The sequence below is a fragment of the Macrotis lagotis genome, chromosome 4, assembly GCF_037893015.1.
Source record: "Macrotis lagotis isolate mMagLag1 chromosome 4, bilby.v1.9.chrom.fasta, whole genome shotgun sequence".
NCBI classification, from domain to species: domain Eukaryota; kingdom Metazoa; phylum Chordata; class Mammalia; order Peramelemorphia; family Peramelidae; genus Macrotis; species Macrotis lagotis.
In genome coordinates this window covers 124,288,776-124,309,784 of record NC_133661.1, presented here as the reverse complement: position 1 = coordinate 124,309,784, position 21,009 = coordinate 124,288,776, and the positions used below count along the sequence as shown (strand labels likewise).

Genomic DNA, 21,009 nt, shown 5'->3' with positions numbered 1-21,009 from the left:
CAAGTATGGGTTAGACCAAGATAGGAACACTAATTTGGCAACTGTGTGGAGGATGGAGTAGAAAGGGAAAAGGATTGGATGTAGGGAGAAAAGCTACTGCAACAGACCAGGTGAGGGGAGACAGAGACTTCCACCAGAGAAATTAAGTCAATATAGAGAAAGGGATGGCTGGAAGGTGTTGACCGGAGAATTAAGAGAATTTAGCAAAATTTGGGATAAGCAGGTGAATGAGAGTGAAGGCTGGGGAATGATTCCTAAGTTGTAAATATGAGGGACTAGAAGAAACATTGGAGGAGTTGGATCTGAATGATGATCCAGCAAAGAGAAGAATCACTTAAATCAATAGGAAGAGAACATACAGAACAGCACTATAAAAACAGAGAGGAGAGAATATTTTTCAGAATATAAATCAGTATAAGTTAGTAGTTTCTAATTTGGCAGAGATAAAGAAGGATATGGCCTGTGAATTTATCAATAAAGAGATCATTGTTGACCTTGTGAAGAGCAATATTTAGGAGTAGGAGAGAAAAAGGAGTCAGTGAGTATATATGCTTTTTCTAGGAATTTGGGTGGGAACAAAAGAAATCTAGGAGAATGGATGAACAGAAATGAAATAGCACTGTTTTTGTAGAGAGGGATCCTAGTGTATGCCTCATGCAAAATGTTGACTGATAGGATGTGAGTAAAGCATACCAGGAAGGAAAATGACTTAGTTGATGAACTAGCATTTATTTAGGCATTTAATGTGTTCTACATTGTGCAAAGTAAGCAATGGGGGAAGATCCCTCCCTTCAGGGAGTACAGGAGGTGACTATGTCAAAAAGAGAAAGATAATGAAGATCATATTTGTGAAGCTAATTGATCTGGACAGCAAAGAACGAGAAGCTAGAAATCATGAGGCAATCAGAAGGTTCAACATGTAAGAGCACTGGACCTGGAGCCAGTAAGACCTTAGGTTAAATCTGGTCTCAGACAGTTGCTGTCATTCTGGACAAGTCATTTAACTTCTTTCAACCTCCATCTTCTCATCTCTAAAATGAATATAATAATAATGATGATGATGATGATACTTGTCCTTTGTTCTCAAAGAAGACCATGATATCAGGGAGGTGATACCATGACAAGCAAATGAGTTGGAGTTCAGTGGGGCGGGGGGGGGGGGGGGGGGGGGAACTGTTCTAAGTCATCAGTCTTACTTTTTTCCTCCAGTCATCCGGATCCAGAAGCCAAATATGGATCAGGAAAACTGAAGATGGCCCTGGATGGGAGGCAATCAAGGTTAATTGACATGCCCAAGGTCACACAACAAGTTAGTGTCAAGTATCTGAGATCTGATTTGAACTCAAGTCCTCCACTCCAAGGTTGGTGCTCTAACCACTGCACCATGATATAATATTAGGATTGACCTCTCAGGGTTGTGGTGAGGTTAAAATGAGATAATATATGTATAGTACCTTTCAAACTTTGGCCTGCTATAAAATTTACTATTTATTATTATTATTATTATTAAATTCAATAAATATTTATTCAGTTGTTCAAAATTCTATGTTGTCACTAAATATTTCTGTCCTCTATGAATTTATATTTTATTTGGGGGGGGTATGAAACAGACACAAATAAAAAAGAACAAAATAATTTCAAGAGGGAGAGATTGCTGATACCTTGGAGAGAGCCCTTTGGGTCCCTTAGCTAATCTTTGGAGGATGCCAGGGATTTAGGGAGCAGAGGTAAGGAGGGCATGGGGAATCATTTGCTCAAAAAAAACAGAGAGATAAGAGGAAAAAAATCTCATGTATGGGGAACAACTAGAAAGACAGTTTGACTGGAATGGGGAAGTAAGTGGGTGAAAGAGAGTAAAATGAAATAAGACTGGAAAGGTAGGTGGAAGGCAGATTGTGGAGAATTTAGTGCCAGGCAAGGAGGCTGGGGAGAAGCTGGCTGCAGTTCCATCATTTTTTGACATTTACTGAATATCTCCTATGCACAGAGTATTGTTTTGTTGCTTTCTGTTTGGGGGAGGAATCCTAAATAATTAGAAGTCAGGGTCTCTGCCCCTAGGGGGCTTGTAATCTCTGTGGGGCTAAGAATATTTGTGAGAACAACTGAACTGAGCAATATGTCAGTGAAGGTAGATGATTATGGTGCACAATATGTTATTCCACTCACATAAAGATGTACATATATGTGTTAAAGGGAGTTAATCATGCTCCCTCCCAAATAGCACCAAGTCCCAACTGGCTCACTGAATCATGAAATAAAGGTTGACCTCAATTCTCCCTCTAGTCAGATTCTCTCCATTCTAGGACACATGAAGCTGACTGCCCCCTCCTTTGGACACTCTAGGTGGTTTAACATTCAATTTGGGGAATGAGTGGAGTGAGATGTTATGTGACCATGTTCTGTCCTTTTGCTTCCTTAAGCCTTGGGCAGGCAGTCTGTGGTTGTTATTCCTCAAGGTCAGATGCAAATGTTTTGGTTTTTTATTTTGAATCTTCAGTCCTTCAGGCATTATCATGTTTTTGACTGTCCAACTGGAGCCTCCAGGGCTTTGAGTAAGGAGTCTTTTGGAAATAGAGTTGCTGTCCCTCTCTCCAACTTAACCACCACCAACGTCTTGCTTAGGCCCATTATCTGTTGGCTAGGGGATAGGTGGGGGAAAGGTTGAGGTTTTCTACTTCAGTTCTGGGAAATGTATGTGTTGGGCTTGCCCACAGTTATCTGGCCTCCTTAACCTGGTGGGAGCTACGTCACTTCCTGGCTCCTTAGTATTGTGAAAAAAACTTCCAACCCAAGAGTCTCTTCCTTCCTTCCAGGAAATTGTAGAGAATTAGGACAGACATTATTCTGGACGTGACACAGAACTTTTTACTGGAAATCTCAATTAAATGATGTAATACAAATGTATAGTCTCATTCATGCCTAGCCTCCTATCTATGGGTATATCTTTTCTCTCTTTCAGCGAAGCCCACTCCTCCTGCCACCCCAATTACATCCTGACACTTAGATCCAAACCTTCACTGTGGACACTGTAGACAAAGGGATGCTTTGGAGTAGGGGCAATATCATAGTGACCAAGGGCTGGTAACTAGGAAAACTATTCAATGCAAGAGAGTTTTAACTACAAATCTTAGCCATGGATCTTCCTAGTCCACTTCACCCTGGGAATGGGGGGGGAGCGTTAAATTCATGTATCATATAGAAATGGCCTGAGAGGTTCCCATGTTCAACCTCCCACCTACTGTAAGAATCCCTTCTGAAATATTCCCAGCAGGTACTCAGTCATTAATTCTCTGCTTGAATATCTCCAGGGATGCTTCCTTCATAACCTCAGACTATTATTATTTGACAGCTCTATAAGAAAATTATTACTGATATTGAATTGAAATCTCTGTTCCTATAACTATCTCTTTCTAAAATTTAATTTGATTTTCAGTCCCACCATCCCTAGAACTCTACCCAGTGATCCAAATTCTACCTTTTAGAACCACATTGTTCTCTGAAGGGAAGTTTCTGCAAAGAAGAGATTTTCCTTATGTATTTCCTTTAAGTCCCATGCATATCCTCAGACCTTTCCTTGCAACCTCACCCCAGACTCATTAAACACCATTTTGTATGTGTTTTGTTTTGGCACTGGCCAGATTTATATGGCTGCTTAGAACATACAGAATTTAGCATCTTTAAGTTGGAAGGAGAGTTAGAGGTCACCAAGTTCATCTCACTTATTTTATGGATGAGGAAACAAATACAGAAAAGTCACATTGCTGCTGGTCATTGTCAGATATCAGATCCCAGATCTCCTGACTCCTTATTTGTCTATATTGTCTACCTCTCTCATCCTCAGGTGAGTTGGTGGAATGGTCTCCAAGGAAACCTGTGTAGAACCAGTCTGTTTAGATTGGTTTCATTAGAGATACTTTCCCTTAATCTCACCCAGAAAATTGCAGAAAGCTATTGCCTTGAGTCCTATCCTAGCCTCACAAACCCAACAGGCTAAAAGTTTTCTTAATGAAGTTACATGGAGAAATGAAAGGAATTTGGAAAATATTTTATTTTGTTATACAATATAATAAAGATGAAAGCTAGCCTTTATACAGCATTTTAAGGTTTATGAAATATTGTACATATATTATCACTTTTGATCTTTCAAATTAACTCTGTGATATAGATGTTATTATTATCACCATTTTACAGATGAGGAAACTGAGGTTGAAAGAGGTTAAATGATTTGTCTAGGGGTCACACACTTCAAGTTCGGCCCTCTATCCACTATCAGAAAGTTTTCCTTAAACAGAGAGAGTTATAGAATCTCAGAGCTAGAAGGGTTCTCATAGGACACTTATTCAACTAACCCCAGATCCTCACAGAGAAATGATGACAACTGATTGATTGATTACCCAGGCTCTTCTTGAAGAAGTCCAGAAAGGGCAACCTGTCAGTTTCCAATGTAGCCCATTGACAGTTATAATTATTAACAAGTTTTTCTTTATACTGAATTAATGTCTTCTATAACTTTAATTAATGTCTTCTATAACTCTTACCTATAGTTTGTATCTCTGACTTCTTTCATATGAAATCCCTTTAAAATACCTGAAAGCTATAACTTTCTACCTGCCCAAATCTTGTTTTCCAGTTATACACCTAGAGGTCATTGATCTTACCTTCTTCCCCACCTTTCCTTGTTTCTTATAGTCTATGATTCTGATATGGAGTTTGTACACTTTTTTCCTTATTCATTTTTGTGATTGATGGGTTGTTGAGAGTCCTCAGTTGCATTTAAAGCTCTCAAAAGGCACCCATAGGAGTTTAGATGAAGTTGGATGTCTCTGAATAGGAATATGAACTATTTTCTCCCCATTTTGTTCTGTATACAATAAGCTATATGACCACAGCATGCTAATCTATGAAACCTATGAACTTATAGAGTCATGATAGAGGGAAATTGAGGAGTTGGTGCATGTGAACTGGGTACAGACCACTGGTTTACATTTTATTTTAATCTTTTGACCAAAAATTTCATCTCCTTGGTTTGCTTTGGATCTGATCAGTGAGGGTTGAACCTAACTGCTTAGAGTAGCTGCACTCACTTGTGGGCCTTTGCCTCAACCCTTTCCCATCTATTCACAAATAGAGCAAACTTTGGTGACCAACAGAAATATATTGCAGACTCTTAAGAAAGGCTATCCAGTCTACATCCCAGAAAAAAAAACAACTAACAAGACAATCAAGCTGGTGGCTCAAGTAAGATAGATACCTGATAGGTAGGTTAGATATAGCAGTCACTCACTAGATAATTAATGGAGTGACAGGTGTTTTTCTGTAGGCTGGAAGACACGTGACCCAGGATGGGAAGCCAGAGTCATCCATGTAACATTTATAAGCCATCCCTTTGAATCCATTTTAGAATTTCCTAGGAATTTACCATATTTGTTACATTATAATTTACAGAATACATCATCTTCCTGTTTTAGAAAACTGGGAAATTTGCTTTTCAACACTCTTGCAGTGGTCCTAGAAATCTCCACCAGCTTTCAAAGATCACTGGCAGTGATTGCCAACAATCATAGCTGCCAGTTCTTTCAACACTTGGAGATGGAATGGCTATTATTCATATGGACCTGGTGGCAAACTCCTTGTGGGTGGCAAGGTGTTTTCTTACCGGTTTCACTGAGTCACTCTACCATAACCCAGGGATCATGCTGACTCTGTATGTAAATCTCCATGGCTGTGATGAATTCTCTTCTTTCCCCCCCACTATGGTGAAGAGGGCACAACGAGCCTGTTCTGCCCATAGATGTCTCTGGGCATGCTCAACATTCCTGCTTCTTAAGCCATGGCAACAGTATGGTGACTGCAGAAACACCAAGGAGGACCACCCTGATACTAATTGGCTATGTGACTTAAGGAAGTTACTTCATTGGGCCTCAATTTCCCCATTTGTAGACAGAGGAGTGGGCCAGGCAAATTTTAAAGCTAGACTAGGGAAATTTTAAAAAATTTTATTTTTATTTAAGGCAATGGGGTTAAGTAACTTGCTCAAGGTCACACAGCTAGGCAATTATTAAGCATCTGAGGCTGGATTTGAACTCAGGGCCTCCTGACTCCAGGGCTGGTATTCTATCCACTGCACCACCTAACTGTCCTGAATAGAGCAAACTTTAAAAGGTACCTCTTAGGGGGGTGGCTAGGTGGTGTATTGGATAAAGCACCCGGCCCTGGAGTCAGGAGTACCTGGGTTCAAATCCCATCTCAGACACTTAATAATTACCTAGCTGTGTGGCTTTGGGCAAGCCACTTAACCCCATTTGCCTTGCAACCCCCCCCCCAAAAAAAAAGGTACCTCTTAGCTCTAACATCCTATGATCCCATCTATCCCCTGTGGCCTCACTGACCCAAAAAGAATTTATCTCCCTATGAGCTCAGGCTATCTGCTGAGATTCACATGATGATAGGCTTCCTTGTTTCCTTAGCCCCTTCTTGCATTTTCCTCCTTTTCTAAACTATTTTGAATCTCTGTAGAACTATGCTTCTGCATAAAAAAGAGAATCACTTTTCTGTCCAAACCACTAAGAAAAAAAAACAACTAAAAAAGAAGAAGTAGCATTAAATGTGTGTGGTATTCAATGCAATTAATTGAAGGGATGTTTTTTCCCTTCCCTGCAACCTACCATCATTACACTATCAGATTAATCTTATTAGAATGCTATTTACATTATGTCACTCTCCTTTCCCGTAGCCTTCAGTGACTTTCCAAAGTCCAAACTTGGTCTTGACATATAAGGTCCTCCATAATGCAGGCTGCTTTTCCTACCTTATCTCAGACTAGAGAAATCTCTTCTAGTCAATCTGGCCCTCTTTAGGGCTCTTCTCATTTCATCCTCCATCCCCAAGTTCCCTTTTTACATTCCCCAGCCTCTATCCCCATCTCAATTTGACTCATTTTTCATTCTCCTACAATACCTCTTATGAATACCATTATCTATGGTTATCTCTTTTCCTTGAAATCTTGAGACTCTCTACATATTTTCTCCTTTTTTTCCTGTGGGCAGGGTTGGAACCTCTTAGTTTTGCATCTCCCACAGAAGATCCAAGGCATACAAGTAAGAATGTTTTTCACAAAAAAGTTTGGTTCATAGCATCATAAAGACATAGATGTAGAGGCTGGATGAGACCACAGAGAGGTTAAATGACTTGTTCAGGTCACACTGCTAGTATTTGAGGCTGTATTTAAAATTCAGGACTTTTTGATTCTAAGTTCACTATTCACTGTGTCATTTAGCTGCCTTAGTTTCTTTTTCTTTTCTTTTTTTTTCTTTTTAGGTTTTTGCAAGGCAAATGTGGTTAAGTAGCTTGCCCAAGGCCACACAGCTAGGTAATTATTAAGTGTCTGAGACCAGATTTGAACCCAGGTACTCCTGACTTCAGGGCGGGTGCTTCATCCACTGTGCCACCTAGCCACCCCGTGCCGTAGTTTCTTGATGAATGATTGTCTAATTGGTGCCTAGGGCTGGGGGTGGGGTGGGGAGTAAGCTAAGCTATAAGGTTATTCCACATATATTGTTCTAGACTTTATTGGGGTTTGAGTACAGAAGGTAAACTGCATAGAAAGTGTGTGGTTGGTGGTTATCAACCTGACCTAGATTACAAGGCAGAGTTGACCTTTGCTACTAACTAGACAACTTGAGTAGGCTGGTCCATGCCTCTGGATAAGAGCTGTCTTGTGATCTGATTCATTCCACCAAAGAGGAGTAGGCAGGATCTCTCTAATAAAGTGTCTATAGGCTGAAAGATTCAGAACAAATAATATAATGACTTTTCACTCAATTATTTTCATCCTGAAGGGGCTCTTCATGGGGAAGATACAAGGCCACCCTCAGAACACGTAGGAGAGAAGTCAATGGGAACTCATGTCTTTATCATCCAGATCAGTAAGTAATACAGAGCTATCATTTAGGATTCAAAGAAAGGAAAGCAGAATTATGCCTACAGGCAAGTGAAGTGTAGGTGTCCAAGCGTAGGTGTCTGGCTCTCTCGATAACATGAAGTTGCTTAGATTAAGGGACCAGACGCCTTTGCCCCAATCCTCAAAGTTGAGCAACTACTAAGGGGAATGGGGGGGGGGGGGTCATATGACAAAACATCCCTTCTTCTTCCGATTGAGGGACAAAGAACCAATCACAGGGAAATAATATTTGTCTGGAGGATCTGAATTATTCTGCTTTTAGGCCTCAAATCTAAAAGCAGAGTCGGAACCTGACCTTGTAGCAGGTACCCTGGGACATGATTTTGCTGCCAATAAGCCTGGCTTTGTGCCTTCCTACATCACTTCCCCCTAATTTTTCCCCCAGGCTGAGCTTTTGCTCTGGGGTTGGCCCAGCTGCTCCTGGCCTTTACCTTCTTGGACTTTTCTCAGGGTTGGACATTTTCCCAAAGCAAAATGGGCAAATTCTCAAGCTGCTAGTCCATTAGTCAGAATGTCCAGGGACAACAGAGTTTTGCTGTTGTCTATCTAACCATCTCTATCCTGTTGCTCCCTGCTTCTCCCTCCTTTGAAAAGTCTAAGTGCTACAGGTTATTTTACTGATGCACGGTCAAATAAACGATCCTTTTATATTGGCCTGCCTCTAATTTGTTACTAGAGCTGACTAGTTTACTCCTGGTACAATCTTGGGTACATCACAAAATTCTCTGGGCCTGTTTTTCTTATGTGTAAATTGATGGGGTTGGACCAGACCAGGGTTATTTATTTAGCTGGGTGCCATGAACTTATTTAAAAAATATTCTGATGACTATATTTGAACATAATTGGTTGTTTCAATGTTATTCTGAGAAGTGGTCCATAAACTTCACCAGATTACCAGGAGGCGTCTTTGACCCACAAAAAAGGGTTAAGAACCCCTGGACTAGATGATCTTCTAGGTCTCTTCTTGCTTTGAGAATCACAGGCTTCTTTTTTCTCCCATAGTCATAAAAGCAGCACCTCCCAATGCAAATCCTGTGGCCAAAGAGTGCCCACTGCTGCCACCCTGTGGTTGCCTCTTGAAGCACTACTGTCCTTTTGGCGAAGGGCAGACAAGCCCTTCCATTCCTCTGATCCAAATGGTTTAAGACTTTATAAATGAAAACATTTACTCCTGCTCCCCAAAGAGAACTTGTTTCAAAGGGGCAAAAAATATGGCCTTGATGGGTTGTTCTTTGGGGATGGGGGGAGTCTTTTGGGGAACAGTGGTTAGGTCTCAATTTTGCAAGTTTTCCATTCCATTCAATCCATTTATTAAGCACCTTTGATGTCCAAGACATGGTTCCAGATACTTGGGACAGAAAAACAAAACATGCCCTCAACAAATTTAATAGAAGAGGAGAGGATTATGATATGAATAAAGAAAATGCAAAACAATCCAAGTCAACAAGTCATTAAGCATCAGATGAGGATATACAAAGAGAAGTAAACAAAATGCCCTGAAGGAGCATATTTTCTAGTAGAGAATATCACACAAGCACAAAGCAATAAATAAAAGTAGGCACGACATAATTCCAAGAGTGAAATTATGTCAATAGGTGGGGAAGTGGCGGGGATCCCTCTCTTAGAGGAAGTGGCACCTGATCTAGTCTTTGAAAGAAGCTAGGCATATTTGACATAGAAATGAGGAGAGAAGCACCAAAATGGGAGAGAGGACATTGGGTATGAGAAGCTGTTAGAAAACTGGGATAGAGGGTCCACTCAAGAAATTCCAGTGGCTCCACATCAGTTCTGGAATCTACATAAAATACTATTTGATGTTCAAAGCATTTTCACTGACTGCCCTCCATGTCTCCCATGCTCTCCCTCCTCATCTCCATCTCTTGGCTCTCTCAAGTTCCAGTTCAAGCCCCACCTCCTTTAGGAAGTCTTTCCTAACTTCTCTTAATTCCATTGCCTTCCTCTAGTTAATTATATCCAATTTGTCCTGACTAGAACTTGTTCGTATATAATTGTTTGAATGGTTTTTTCTCCCATTAGACTGTGCACTCCTTGAATAGGGTCTGTCTTAGCACATGGTTGATGCTTGTTAAATATATATTGGCTGACTGAATGAAAAAAAAACTAAAGTATTAAAAGTTAAGAAATAACACCAGATAAGGGGTGAAGGTCAGAGGAACAGAAGAGAGGTTCATTTAGCTTCTCTAGGAAAACTTGGGGGGAGCAAATACTTTGATGGAACCCGGCAAGATCAAGTATATGATGATGGTGGAAGAGGATAAAACCACTGTGCCCTACAGATTACAGCAGAGAAAACACTTTTCATAAGAAACCCAAGTGTGTGGTTATAATTGGCTCATGCCTTCCTCTTTTGAGGGGACACTAAAGCCTAGAGGGGTGTGGCTGATAACTCACAGCTGACTGATCCTAGAGAGACCAGGGAGGGAATAAGATAGCCGTCTTCATATATTTGAAGGGTTTCATATGGAACAAGGAATTAGACTTGTTTTCTCAAAACCTAGAATGCAAAAGCAGGGTCAGTAAATGGACATTACAGGGATGTAGCCTTAAAATGCAAAATAAGGAAAAATTGTAACAATTAGAGTTGCCTAATATGAGGTAGACTTCCTCATTCCCTGATGCATTCTTGCAGAGGATTCATGAAATACTTTTTTTCCTTCTTTCTGCACAAGTTTTACATTTTAATTGTATCTCTATTATATGAAGAAGGGTGTGTGTATGTATATATATATGTATATAATATATTATATACTTATCACATACTACTTTTCATTTATATTATCTCATTATCTTGGACACTCCTTCCTGTCTTTCTTTCCTCTTCCCTTCTTCCCCACTTCCTTTGGATATAATAAACTTTTTTTTTTTTTTTTTTTTTAGGTTTTTGCAAGGCGAATGGAGTTAAGTGGCTTGCCCAAGGCCACACAGCTAGGTAATTAAGTGTCTGAGGTCACATTTGAACTCAGGTACTCCTGACTCCAGGGCCAGTGCTCTATCCACTGCACCACCTAGCCACCCCCACAATAAACTCTTAATAGCTGTTTATTGAATTGACTGAAATGACCTCTGGGATATTTTAAGAATGAGTTTTCTACCTGTATCAGAAAGATCAGGGGGGATTGGATTAGATGACCACTTAAGGCTCTTCCATTTTGGTGAATTCATTTTTTTTTTTTTTAGGTTTCTGGCAAGGCAAATGGGGTTAAGTGGCTTGCCCAAGGCCACACAGCTAGGTAATTATTAAGTGTCTGAGACCAGATTTGAACCCAGGTACTCCTGACTCCAAGGCCGATGCTTCTGACTCCAAGGCTGGTGCTTTATCCACTATGCCACCTAGCTGCCCCAGGTGAATTTATTTTTGAGCTGTTTACCTCAGTTGTGAGAAAAGCACCTTGTTAAAAAAAACCCATCTAAAGTGCTATTAAATATAGCATATATTAATTATAATATAAGCAAATTCTATAGTAATTAAATATAGGTGTTATTATTTATTCTGCAGACAAGGGCATTCTTCTAAGCATTCAAGTAAACAGGATTCTGTGATAGCAAGTCTTAATCTTTCACTGCCTCCAGAATCTTCATTGTTGGGGACTTGGGCCATAAGCTTCAGAATCTAAGGACCTACAAATGACTCAAAAAGCCTCCCAGTTTCAGAAAGTGAAAGAAGACAGAAAAAGAGCCCCCCCTCCCCCCACCACTTGAGAGACACAAATAAAAAGAAAGGGAAAAACAGTTCTGCTATGTGTTCCAATGGATTTCTAACTAGAGGAATCCACTTGATGACCCATACTTTTATCTTGAGCAAAAAATGTCAAGTACAAATTATTGAGAAATTGGCTTTAGGGCAAATTATTTTTGTTTGAGTCAGATGACCACATCCGGACTAGATATTATTTCATTTGGATATAGACAAAGTTCAGGGGATACCATACTTAGTTTCAGTGTTTCAAACATTTCAACAAACATTGCGTACCTACAATATGTGAGCTGTGATAATTGCTGGGAAAATACAAAAGATAACATTTATTAAGCAAGTTAGGGTTAAAAAAATAATTGTCACATCATTATCTCAATTAAACTTTGACACAATCTTGTGAAGAATGAATTTATATTATTTTCTGTCTTATATGAAGAATATATACTTTTTACAATTGAGGAAACTGAGTCTTTTTCTCATGGGTATAATAATGGTTTCATCTCTATGTATCTCTTGGAGAGAAACTGATCCATTTTCCAATCTAGTCGACTCTGTTCTTAGGGGAGTTATCTTTTTTTTCCCCCAAAAGATTTCACCCCACTTAGGAACAGAGAGGAAAATAGTTGAATCTTCTTCCTTCTCCAGACTTGGTCATGGTCACTGGGACTCTAAGGAACAGATCCTTCTCTTTCCTTAGTTTCAGTTAAGTGATTCAGGTATGCTTTTTATTTTTAAAAATTTGTTTTCATCCATATGCACATGTATATTTTTAAGTTACAAAATTTCCTTCCACCCTCTCTTCCCACCCCCCTCCCCTTAGCGGTGAACAGTCAGGTTAGCATTGTTACATACATATTTTGATAAACATGTTTAAAGACAAGTATGTTTTTTTAAAACCACAATCCTTCCCAGATCTGATATTGCCCACATCATATTTGCCCCTGGAAAATTGGCAAATGTGGATTGTAGTTGCTCTATTTAGTATGCCTTTGAAAGAGTTTAAGACATAATGGACGTTTCCAAAATGAATTTGGAGTTGACTCCTTTTGAGTAATTGATTTCTCAAGGCAAACTGAAGCCCAATCAAAGGTTTTCAGGGGTCCTTTCATCCACTGGGAATGGTCAGTTGGACCACTTAATTCAATAGAGCTCCTTCCTTTCAGAGCAAAAACATTGGCTCTTTCCTTATAGGAATCTGTGGTCTTGGTTTAGTATAGTGTCTTGGCCATAGTTAACATTTAATGTTTGGAGAGTTGAATTGATTCACAATCTACAATCTGCAAATGCAAGGGGTTGTAGCCCAGGTGCTGTATTAGATACTAGATACGGAGACAACATCCTCAACAGCACTTATCAGATCTTGTCCTCAAGTAGCTTAAGTTCTATCAGAGAAAACATCAAATATACATTAATGTGGAAAACCCTGGAAGAGTTGTCTGGAGCCACATTTGAAGGTTGGTTCGTTCTTGTCCATTATCAAAAACCAAAATAACATCACAGATGAATTACTACAGTGTGTCCAACTGTGGCTGATCAAACCTATAAGAGCCTGGAATGCTCTACCATAGGATGGGCACAAATAATCCACGTGAACACCTGGGATGGGTATTCTAAACTTGCGCATCCCTCATTTCTTCTGAGTTGCCTCAATTCTGCTCAGAGAGCACTGCACCCCTCATAGAGATGCTGGGCGGTCCTGTGCCACTGTCTCCTGTGCTGCACAATCAATTCTAAATTCTTAAGAGACCCTCAGTGTCCAGGTATTGCTTCTTCTGACCCCCTTGTGACCACTTGCCCTGTGTGATTGGTCCATAAAATAACCTTTTTGACAAGTTCTAACATGACCAATGCAGCATAGTTAAACTTTCCATAGTAATGTTGAAATGTTAGGCAATTTAGCTCAAAGAGGACCTCAGTGTCTGGTATCTCCTCCTGCCAAGGTGATCTTCAGAATTTTCCCAAGATAATTTAAATGGAAGCAATTCAGTTTTCTGGGATTTTTGAAGGCTTGAAGGTATTTAAATGCCAGACAAACAGAAGCATTTGCATTTCATCCTAGAACCAATAGGGAACCACTTAGGTTTTTTTTTTTTTTTTTTTTTTTTAGGTTTTTGCAAGGCAAATGGGGTTAAGTGGCTTGCCCAAGACCACACAGCTAGGTAATTATTAAGTGTCTGATACCGGATTTGAACCCAGGTACTCCTGACTCCAGGGCTGGTGCTTTATCCACTGTGTCACCTAGCTGCCCCACTTAGGTTTTTTGTGCAGGAGTGATTTGGTCAGATCTGTGCTTTAGGAATGTCACTTTGGCAACTGTGTGGAAGATAGACTGGAGTCCTGCTCTCAAGGAGCTTACAATATAATGGGGGAGACAACATGTAAACAACTATGTACAGAAGAAATTTGAATGCACTATAATTAAGAATTGGGAAAATTTTAATTGGTACTCTAGTTCAAGAAGCAGAGATGAGGAGTATATAGGCATGGAGACAACAGTTAGTGAAAATATTTGGAATCAGGAGATGGAATAAATGTCTTTCTGGAGGAACAGTATGGAATAAATGTCTTCCTGGAGGAACAGTAAGGTGGCCAGGCTTCTCTCCTTGGATGGGTCCCAGAGTATGTAGGGAGGCGGAAGGTGGAAGAAGACAGGACAGGTTGAGGCAGGAATCAGGTAATGAAAGGCTTTGAATGACCAAGAATTTTATTTTTGAACCTGGAGAGGACACAGAGTCACAGTAGATTTGTGAGGATAGGGTATGACATGGTCCTATCTGTGCTTTAAGATCACTTTGACCATTGAATGGAAGATGGACTGGTGTATGGAAAATTGTGGAAGGCAGAACAATCAGAAGGTATTGCAGTAGTTCAGACTCAAGGTAATGAGGGCCTATACCTGTGGCAGTGTCCGAGGAGAAGTATATAATCTGATAGGTGAAAGAGGAAATGACAAAAGAAACAAAAGTTCTAGCTTTCAAGGATTATCTTTACTAAGCATTGTCAGTATGGTTCACTCAGTTTCCATCACCACTTGTTGCTCCAAATCCCCTCAATTTCCTTAATACAATAAATGTTAATGAAAGAAAAAAATCAATAGTCCTTTGCAAGAGATTGGATATGGGGAGAGAAAGTCATTCTGGTTACCATAATAGGGAAATTAGGAAGAGGGAGGGGCCTCAGTTTGAGATGTTCAATAGGTTAGAGATGTAAACCTGGAGATTATTGGGTTAAGGCTTGATAAGCAGATATAAGAATCATGAGATAATAATTGAATTCTTGGGAGTTGATGATCAAGTCAAATTGTAAAGGAGAAGAGAGATCTGTAGGAAGCCCACAGTCAGCAGGGACTTTAGATTAAAATCTATCAAAGCAGACTAATAAATCAGATGGATAAGAAAAGCAGGAGTAGTGTAGGACCAATTGTAGGAGGGCCAGGCTTGCTACCTACTTTTGTACTCTTCCCTCCCCCAAGCTGAGAATGGTTTTTACATTTTAAAATACACCAACCATTCTTAGTTCACTGAATATACATTAACAGTGGTAGCTGGTCTGGCCCATGGGTTCTAGTTTACTGACCCTTAGAAGAAGAGTATTGGGGCAGGTAGGTGGTGCAGTGCATAGAACACTGGCTCTGGAATCAGGAGGACCTGAGTTCAAATTCGGCCTCATACACTTAAGCCTAAGTGACCTTGGGCAAGTCATTTAACTTTATTGCCTTATAATATATTGGAACTGGAACAATGGCTTAAGTTATTTAACTGTAAATGTGCTTTGACTCAAATATACCACCAAAATAAACTGATGTATAATGAAGTGAGCAGAACCAGAACAGTGAATAAATAACACTTCAGAAAAATCCCAACAATACCATTTTAAAAGATTTAAGAACTTTGATCAATATGACCAACTAGGATTCCTACCAGAGATGATGAACTCAATGTACAGAGAGAGACATACATAGCCAGTGTAGGGAATTTGTTTTGTATAATGCTATCTGATACAAGTATATTATTTTTCTTTCTTTTAATGGGGAAGTGGGAGTAGGGAGCTGGAAAGGGATGGTGATAGGATTATCAAAATTTTTAAAAAATCATTGAAGCACTCAAAAATGCAGATGAGAACAGAATAAAGGTTAGTAGGAAACAGATAAGGACATAACATGAACTTATTATCTGCCTGTAGAGAAAAGCAAGCTATTCATAATATAGATCAGCAGTTCCACATCTAGTTCTTTCTCTTTTGCTTTTTATATGGCAATACTCATCTTGCAAAATTGTTAGGAGGTAATGAATGAAGTAATATTTGTAAAACACAGCACAGTGCCTGGCCTATAGAAAGGGGCATATAAATTCTTATTTCCTCCCCTCATCCTATTTGATGTTGGTTAAGTTCAGAATTTAAAAAAAAATTCTAAGTGGGACAATGAATGTTACAAAAATATTCATATTCTAACCTATCAATCTCTCTTTTAGATTTGTGCTTAAAGGAGGTTGGTGACAGGAAGAAAAGATCCACTTGTAGAAAGATATGGTATACCATTTATAGTAAGAAAAGTCATGTAGAAGAATATTGGGGAATAGCTAAGTAAATTGTGGTATATGAATATAATGGAACATTACTGCAATGTAAAGAATGACAAATGATGGGGCAGCTAGGTGACACAGTGGATAGAGCACCGGCCCTGGAGTCAGGAGTACCTGAGTTCAAATGTGACCTTAGACAATAATTACCTAGCTGTGTGGCCTTGGACAAGCCACTTAACCCCAGTGCTTTGCAAAAAAATAAACCACCCTAAAATGACAAATGAATATAAAGAAATGAGAAAGTTTATATGAAATAAAGAATAGATTGAATGCAACATAATGTAGAAAATAACTTCGAACAGCAGTAAGACATAGGAAATATAGAGAATGATGCAGAGAATCTAGTTACATAGCAGATAATAAAGGTTTGTTTATTTGACTTTATCAACTGGCAAATAACAAGGGTACAGTTGCAGTATAAAAATGGGTAGTCACTTTTTTTCAAACTTTGTTTTGATTTTTTTTGGTTTGTTTGGTTTCATCACTATTAGCTTGATTACTCAAAGCTGTTCTCGGACTGTCTGTTCTTCATTCATGGATGTATTTGAACATTGCAAGTAGCTAAAATTTAATGAGCGGTTAGTGGATAGAGCACCAGCCTTGAAATCAGGGAAGACTCATCTGCTAGAGTTCAAATCTGTTCTCAGACACTTACTAGTTATCCTCATCTGTAAAACAACTTGGAGAAGTAAATGGTAAACCACTCCAATTGCCAAGAAAACCCCAAATGGGGTCATGAAGTAATACACAATTGAAACTACCAAACAACAGAACTTAAAGAAAAGTCTATTAATTAAAAACAAATTTAAACTGGCAATAAGAGAGCTAACCACACTGGGCAGGTATTAGAATAGGTGGGTTCTCCATGTTCTAGTTTTTTTTTGCAAGGCAAATGGGGTTAAGTGGCTTGCCCAAGGCCACACAGCTAGGTAATTAAGTGTCTGAGACTGGATTTGAACCCAGGTACTCCTGACTCCAAGGCCAGTGCTTTATCCACTAAGCCACCTAGCCACCCCTTATATATAATAGGCCTCCCTGACTCATGCAACCTCATTCTGGCTTTTCCTAGCCCATCTAAGAACCTGAAAGGTAAACAAGATGTAAATGGTCTAGTCTAGTGTATACTTCCATCAGGAACCTTGATACATTTTAGGAGGAAGAGATGACTGGTAACCAGGAAGAAATCGCTTTTAAACTGTAATTATGGAACTGGATTACAAGCAAATAGGGAGTGAAGGTTAGGTTTTTGTGAAATATTATGGTGAACAGAGAGTTATTCTGCTGGGTGGGGGGTTAGTTAAATTGCAGCTGAGCTCCTTTTGCCTCTATACTGGGCTACATTAGAGGGTAGGAGGTGGCTCAATGCTGGTCATTTTGGTCCAAACACATTTCATTGCTGTAGAAAGTCTTTCAATGTAGATCTGCAGCTCTTCAGTGATTTAACCAGTGCTCACAATGGCTAGTGTTTATCAGAAGGCCTTAAATCCCAGACTTTGCTACTCTCAGACATCAAAACCCATTGTCACTTGTAACCAAAGAACTTCCTAAGGAGAGGACTTTTAAAAAGTAGCCCAAGTTGGTTAGCTCACAGGATTTATGCCAAATTGACAAGACTAGATTTGGGTGTTACCTGATGACCTTTAGGCCAAGTAATAATAGCTTTCTTCCTAACAAAAATTGAGAGGCAGGAAACGAATGACTTCCTTTTAATGGATAAGGAAACTAAGGTACACAAACAGAAAAACCAAGTGATCTGTGGAGGGATCACACAAATGCTAAATGTCTGAATTGGGACTAGAACACAGGTCATCTGGTTTCAGCTTTCTATTATACCACATACAAAAATATTCATGGGGTGGAGGGAGAGCCCTTCAAGGATATGAGGAATTTAGACACCAACTTTGGCAAGGAAATTGGATTGAGAACTAAGACTAGATCATGTATCTTCTGACCAAAGGAGCCTCTACTTAGGAAAGTTTGAGGGACACTTGAGAACAAAGTTCATTTTTAGGGTTTTTCAAGGCAAATGGGGTTAAGTGGCTTGCTCAAGGCCACACAGCTAGGTAATTATTAAGAGTCTGAGACCAGATTTGAACTCAGGTACTCCTGACTCCAGGGCTGGTGCTGTATCCACTGTGCCCTCTAGCTGCTCTCAAAGTTCATTTTTAACAAAGCTTTAAGTTTTAAATTTTTTTTCTCTTTACATGGCTGGGTGATCAGAATTTTACCTTGGTACTATATCATAAAGTTGTTGTAGGGTAAGTCTAAGGGCTACGTTATAAGTTGTTATTATTGAAGAAAAGCTAAAGAAAAAGAGGGAGTTTTTATCTACTGAATACCATGGTCAGGGTGGACCCTCTCTTTAAAGGAGATGGAGGTACTTCATGTGAGAATTTAATATCCCTAAACTAGATTTTGAACATTGGAGTAGAATTACTCTTCAATGTCTCATTGTTTTGATGATATCTTTCCTTCATTCTGGAAGACCATAACATTAGGGCAGTAATGTCATGACAAACACATGAATTGGATTTGAGTGAGGGAGGGGGGCTGTGCTAAGTCACCAGCCTCACTTTCTCCTTCAGAATCATCTGAATTCTGTGACCAGATATGAATCAAGATAATTGGAGATGACCCTGGATGCAAGGCAATCTGAGTTGTGACTTGTCTAAGGTCACACAGCTAGTAATTTCAAATATTTGAGGCCAGATTTGAACTCCTATCCTTCTGACTCTGAGGCCAGTGCTCTATCCACTGCTGCCTCATCTGATTGGTCTATTGTCAGCCAGAAGCATTTGAAAATTTCATGGAGAGGGGAATATTCCTCACCAAGCACCTTTACAACAAGGTTTCTTGATTTTGTCATAGTCTTATCCTAAGAGTAATGATTTTAAAGGCATAAAATAAAATACAAGTTTATAAGAAACCAATTAAGTTGAAATGCAATTATCAAATTGTTATTATTAAAAAAAGTTCATAGGTCTTAGGCTAAGAATTCTGGACATAGAGGGAAGTTCTGAAGAACAGAGAGATTAAGCTATCAAAGAATAAAAATTCAGAAGAAATGGAAAAGGAAAAAAATCAACAAACTAAACAAGGTAAAGAAATCCTGAAAAAGGTGGGGGGGGGGGGCAGAATAACAAAATATAAGCAGAAGGGGAAGACAGGAAGAGAATTTTGAACTAACCTTTTTTTTGGGGGGGGGAAGGAAGGGAAGAATTAGATAATAAAAATAAAATCAATAAATAAGTAAAACTTCCAACTGGAGAAAGAGTTGACAAAAACAGGAGGGAAGGGAAAAAAGAATCTAGGGGAATAGGATTGCATCAAAGTATATAAAGCAAAACTATAATTTATAGGGGGAAAATTCCTGACTTAAGAGGAACCAAAAATAAAAAAACCTCCTTAAAAGTAATACTAGAAATAGGAATGGATTAAATAATATAAATAGATAAGAATACAAATTACTTCAATTTGTTCTTTACAAGGATGGCATCTAAAAAGCAAACACATAAAATAAAAATGAGAGGCTGTAAAAAAATTCACTATGCATCAGGTGAATCCAAAGAAGCAGGAGTTCCAAGTAAGTTATCAGACAATGTAAAAATAAAAATTTGTAATATATATGGAGATGAACAAGGAAACTGCTTAAATGAACCCTAGACAATGAACCAAAAATAATATTAAACATATTTCAAATTGACATGGCATCTAAAATCATAAAGCAAAAATTAAATTGCAAAAAGACAGACAATAATACAACAGTAAAATTCTTTAACTTTTTTCTCACAGACAAAACTAACAAAGATAAATGAAAGGAAAAATAAATATAGAACTGGACAAACTGTTGGAGAAATTAAAACTGATTTATGGAGCTTCTAAAAGGGAACTACTAAAGAATTTAACTATTTCTTAGCATCACAAGCACTTCTACAAAAATTGATCATGTGATAGGATCCAAGGAAATTGCAAATAAATATAAGAAGATAGATAGAGGAAAAGATATTTTGTGTTAGGGAGGCAAGGAATAAGTTCTAGGGCTTTGGAGAAGGTCTAGAAACATGTTGGTCTAGAAACCTTTGTAGTATTCCTGAAATGGGAAACCAGAGCAATCACAGGATTTTAGAAAACTTTATTATTAACTTCATTGGCTGACTGATTCCAGCTTTTGCTACTGAAAACTATGAATATCTAAAATAAAAGTTTCTCTCCACCTCCAAAAAGACATCATAACCCAAATAAATGAAGATCTTTAATATTTAAATAACATCTACTTCATTAAAAATAAAATTTAGAAGTTCTATTATAGCAGTTAGAATCCATTACAATCAATGCAAGGCAGATGATGATAGATATAAAAATAAGAGCTAAGCATGGATGTTACAAAAATGAATATGCTGGTTGAAGGAATGGTCTATTTTTAGGTTTTGGTGGAGCCATAATCCCCAATTTTCTACTGGCTCCTGAAGTTACTTGAGAACTGTAAGTTGCTGAATTGGATCCAATTGCAGCTGAGGATTTGCTTTTGGAAGATGTCTTTCTGCATGTGTTAGATGTCCTAGAAATATGATCAAAGAAATCCAAATTAAATTAATATTGACTTCATTTTGATTGGCAAAATAAAATTACACTTACCATGACTTATTTTAGGCAAATATGTAAATAAAACTCTACCAAACCAAATAAACAAAGATAGTAAGAAATGGCTTGAAATAGAATAACATGAAGATGATTTGTAAGTCCAGTCCTGC

At 38.7% G+C, this 21,009-nt stretch overlaps 1 protein-coding gene across 1 annotated transcript in view; it reads right to left on the bottom strand.

Annotated features, from left to right (window-relative positions):
• Positions 1–20,117: 20,117 nt before the first annotated feature.
• The window catches only part of LOC141522718 (recQ-like DNA helicase BLM), a 62,966-nt gene continuing 62,074 nt past the window's right edge, over positions 20,118–21,009 (bottom strand). The window contains 1 exon segment of the mRNA XM_074236209.1: positions 20,118–20,816. Coding sequence (XP_074092310.1) covers positions 20,639–20,816 — 178 coding nt within the window. The 3' untranslated portion in view covers positions 20,118–20,638.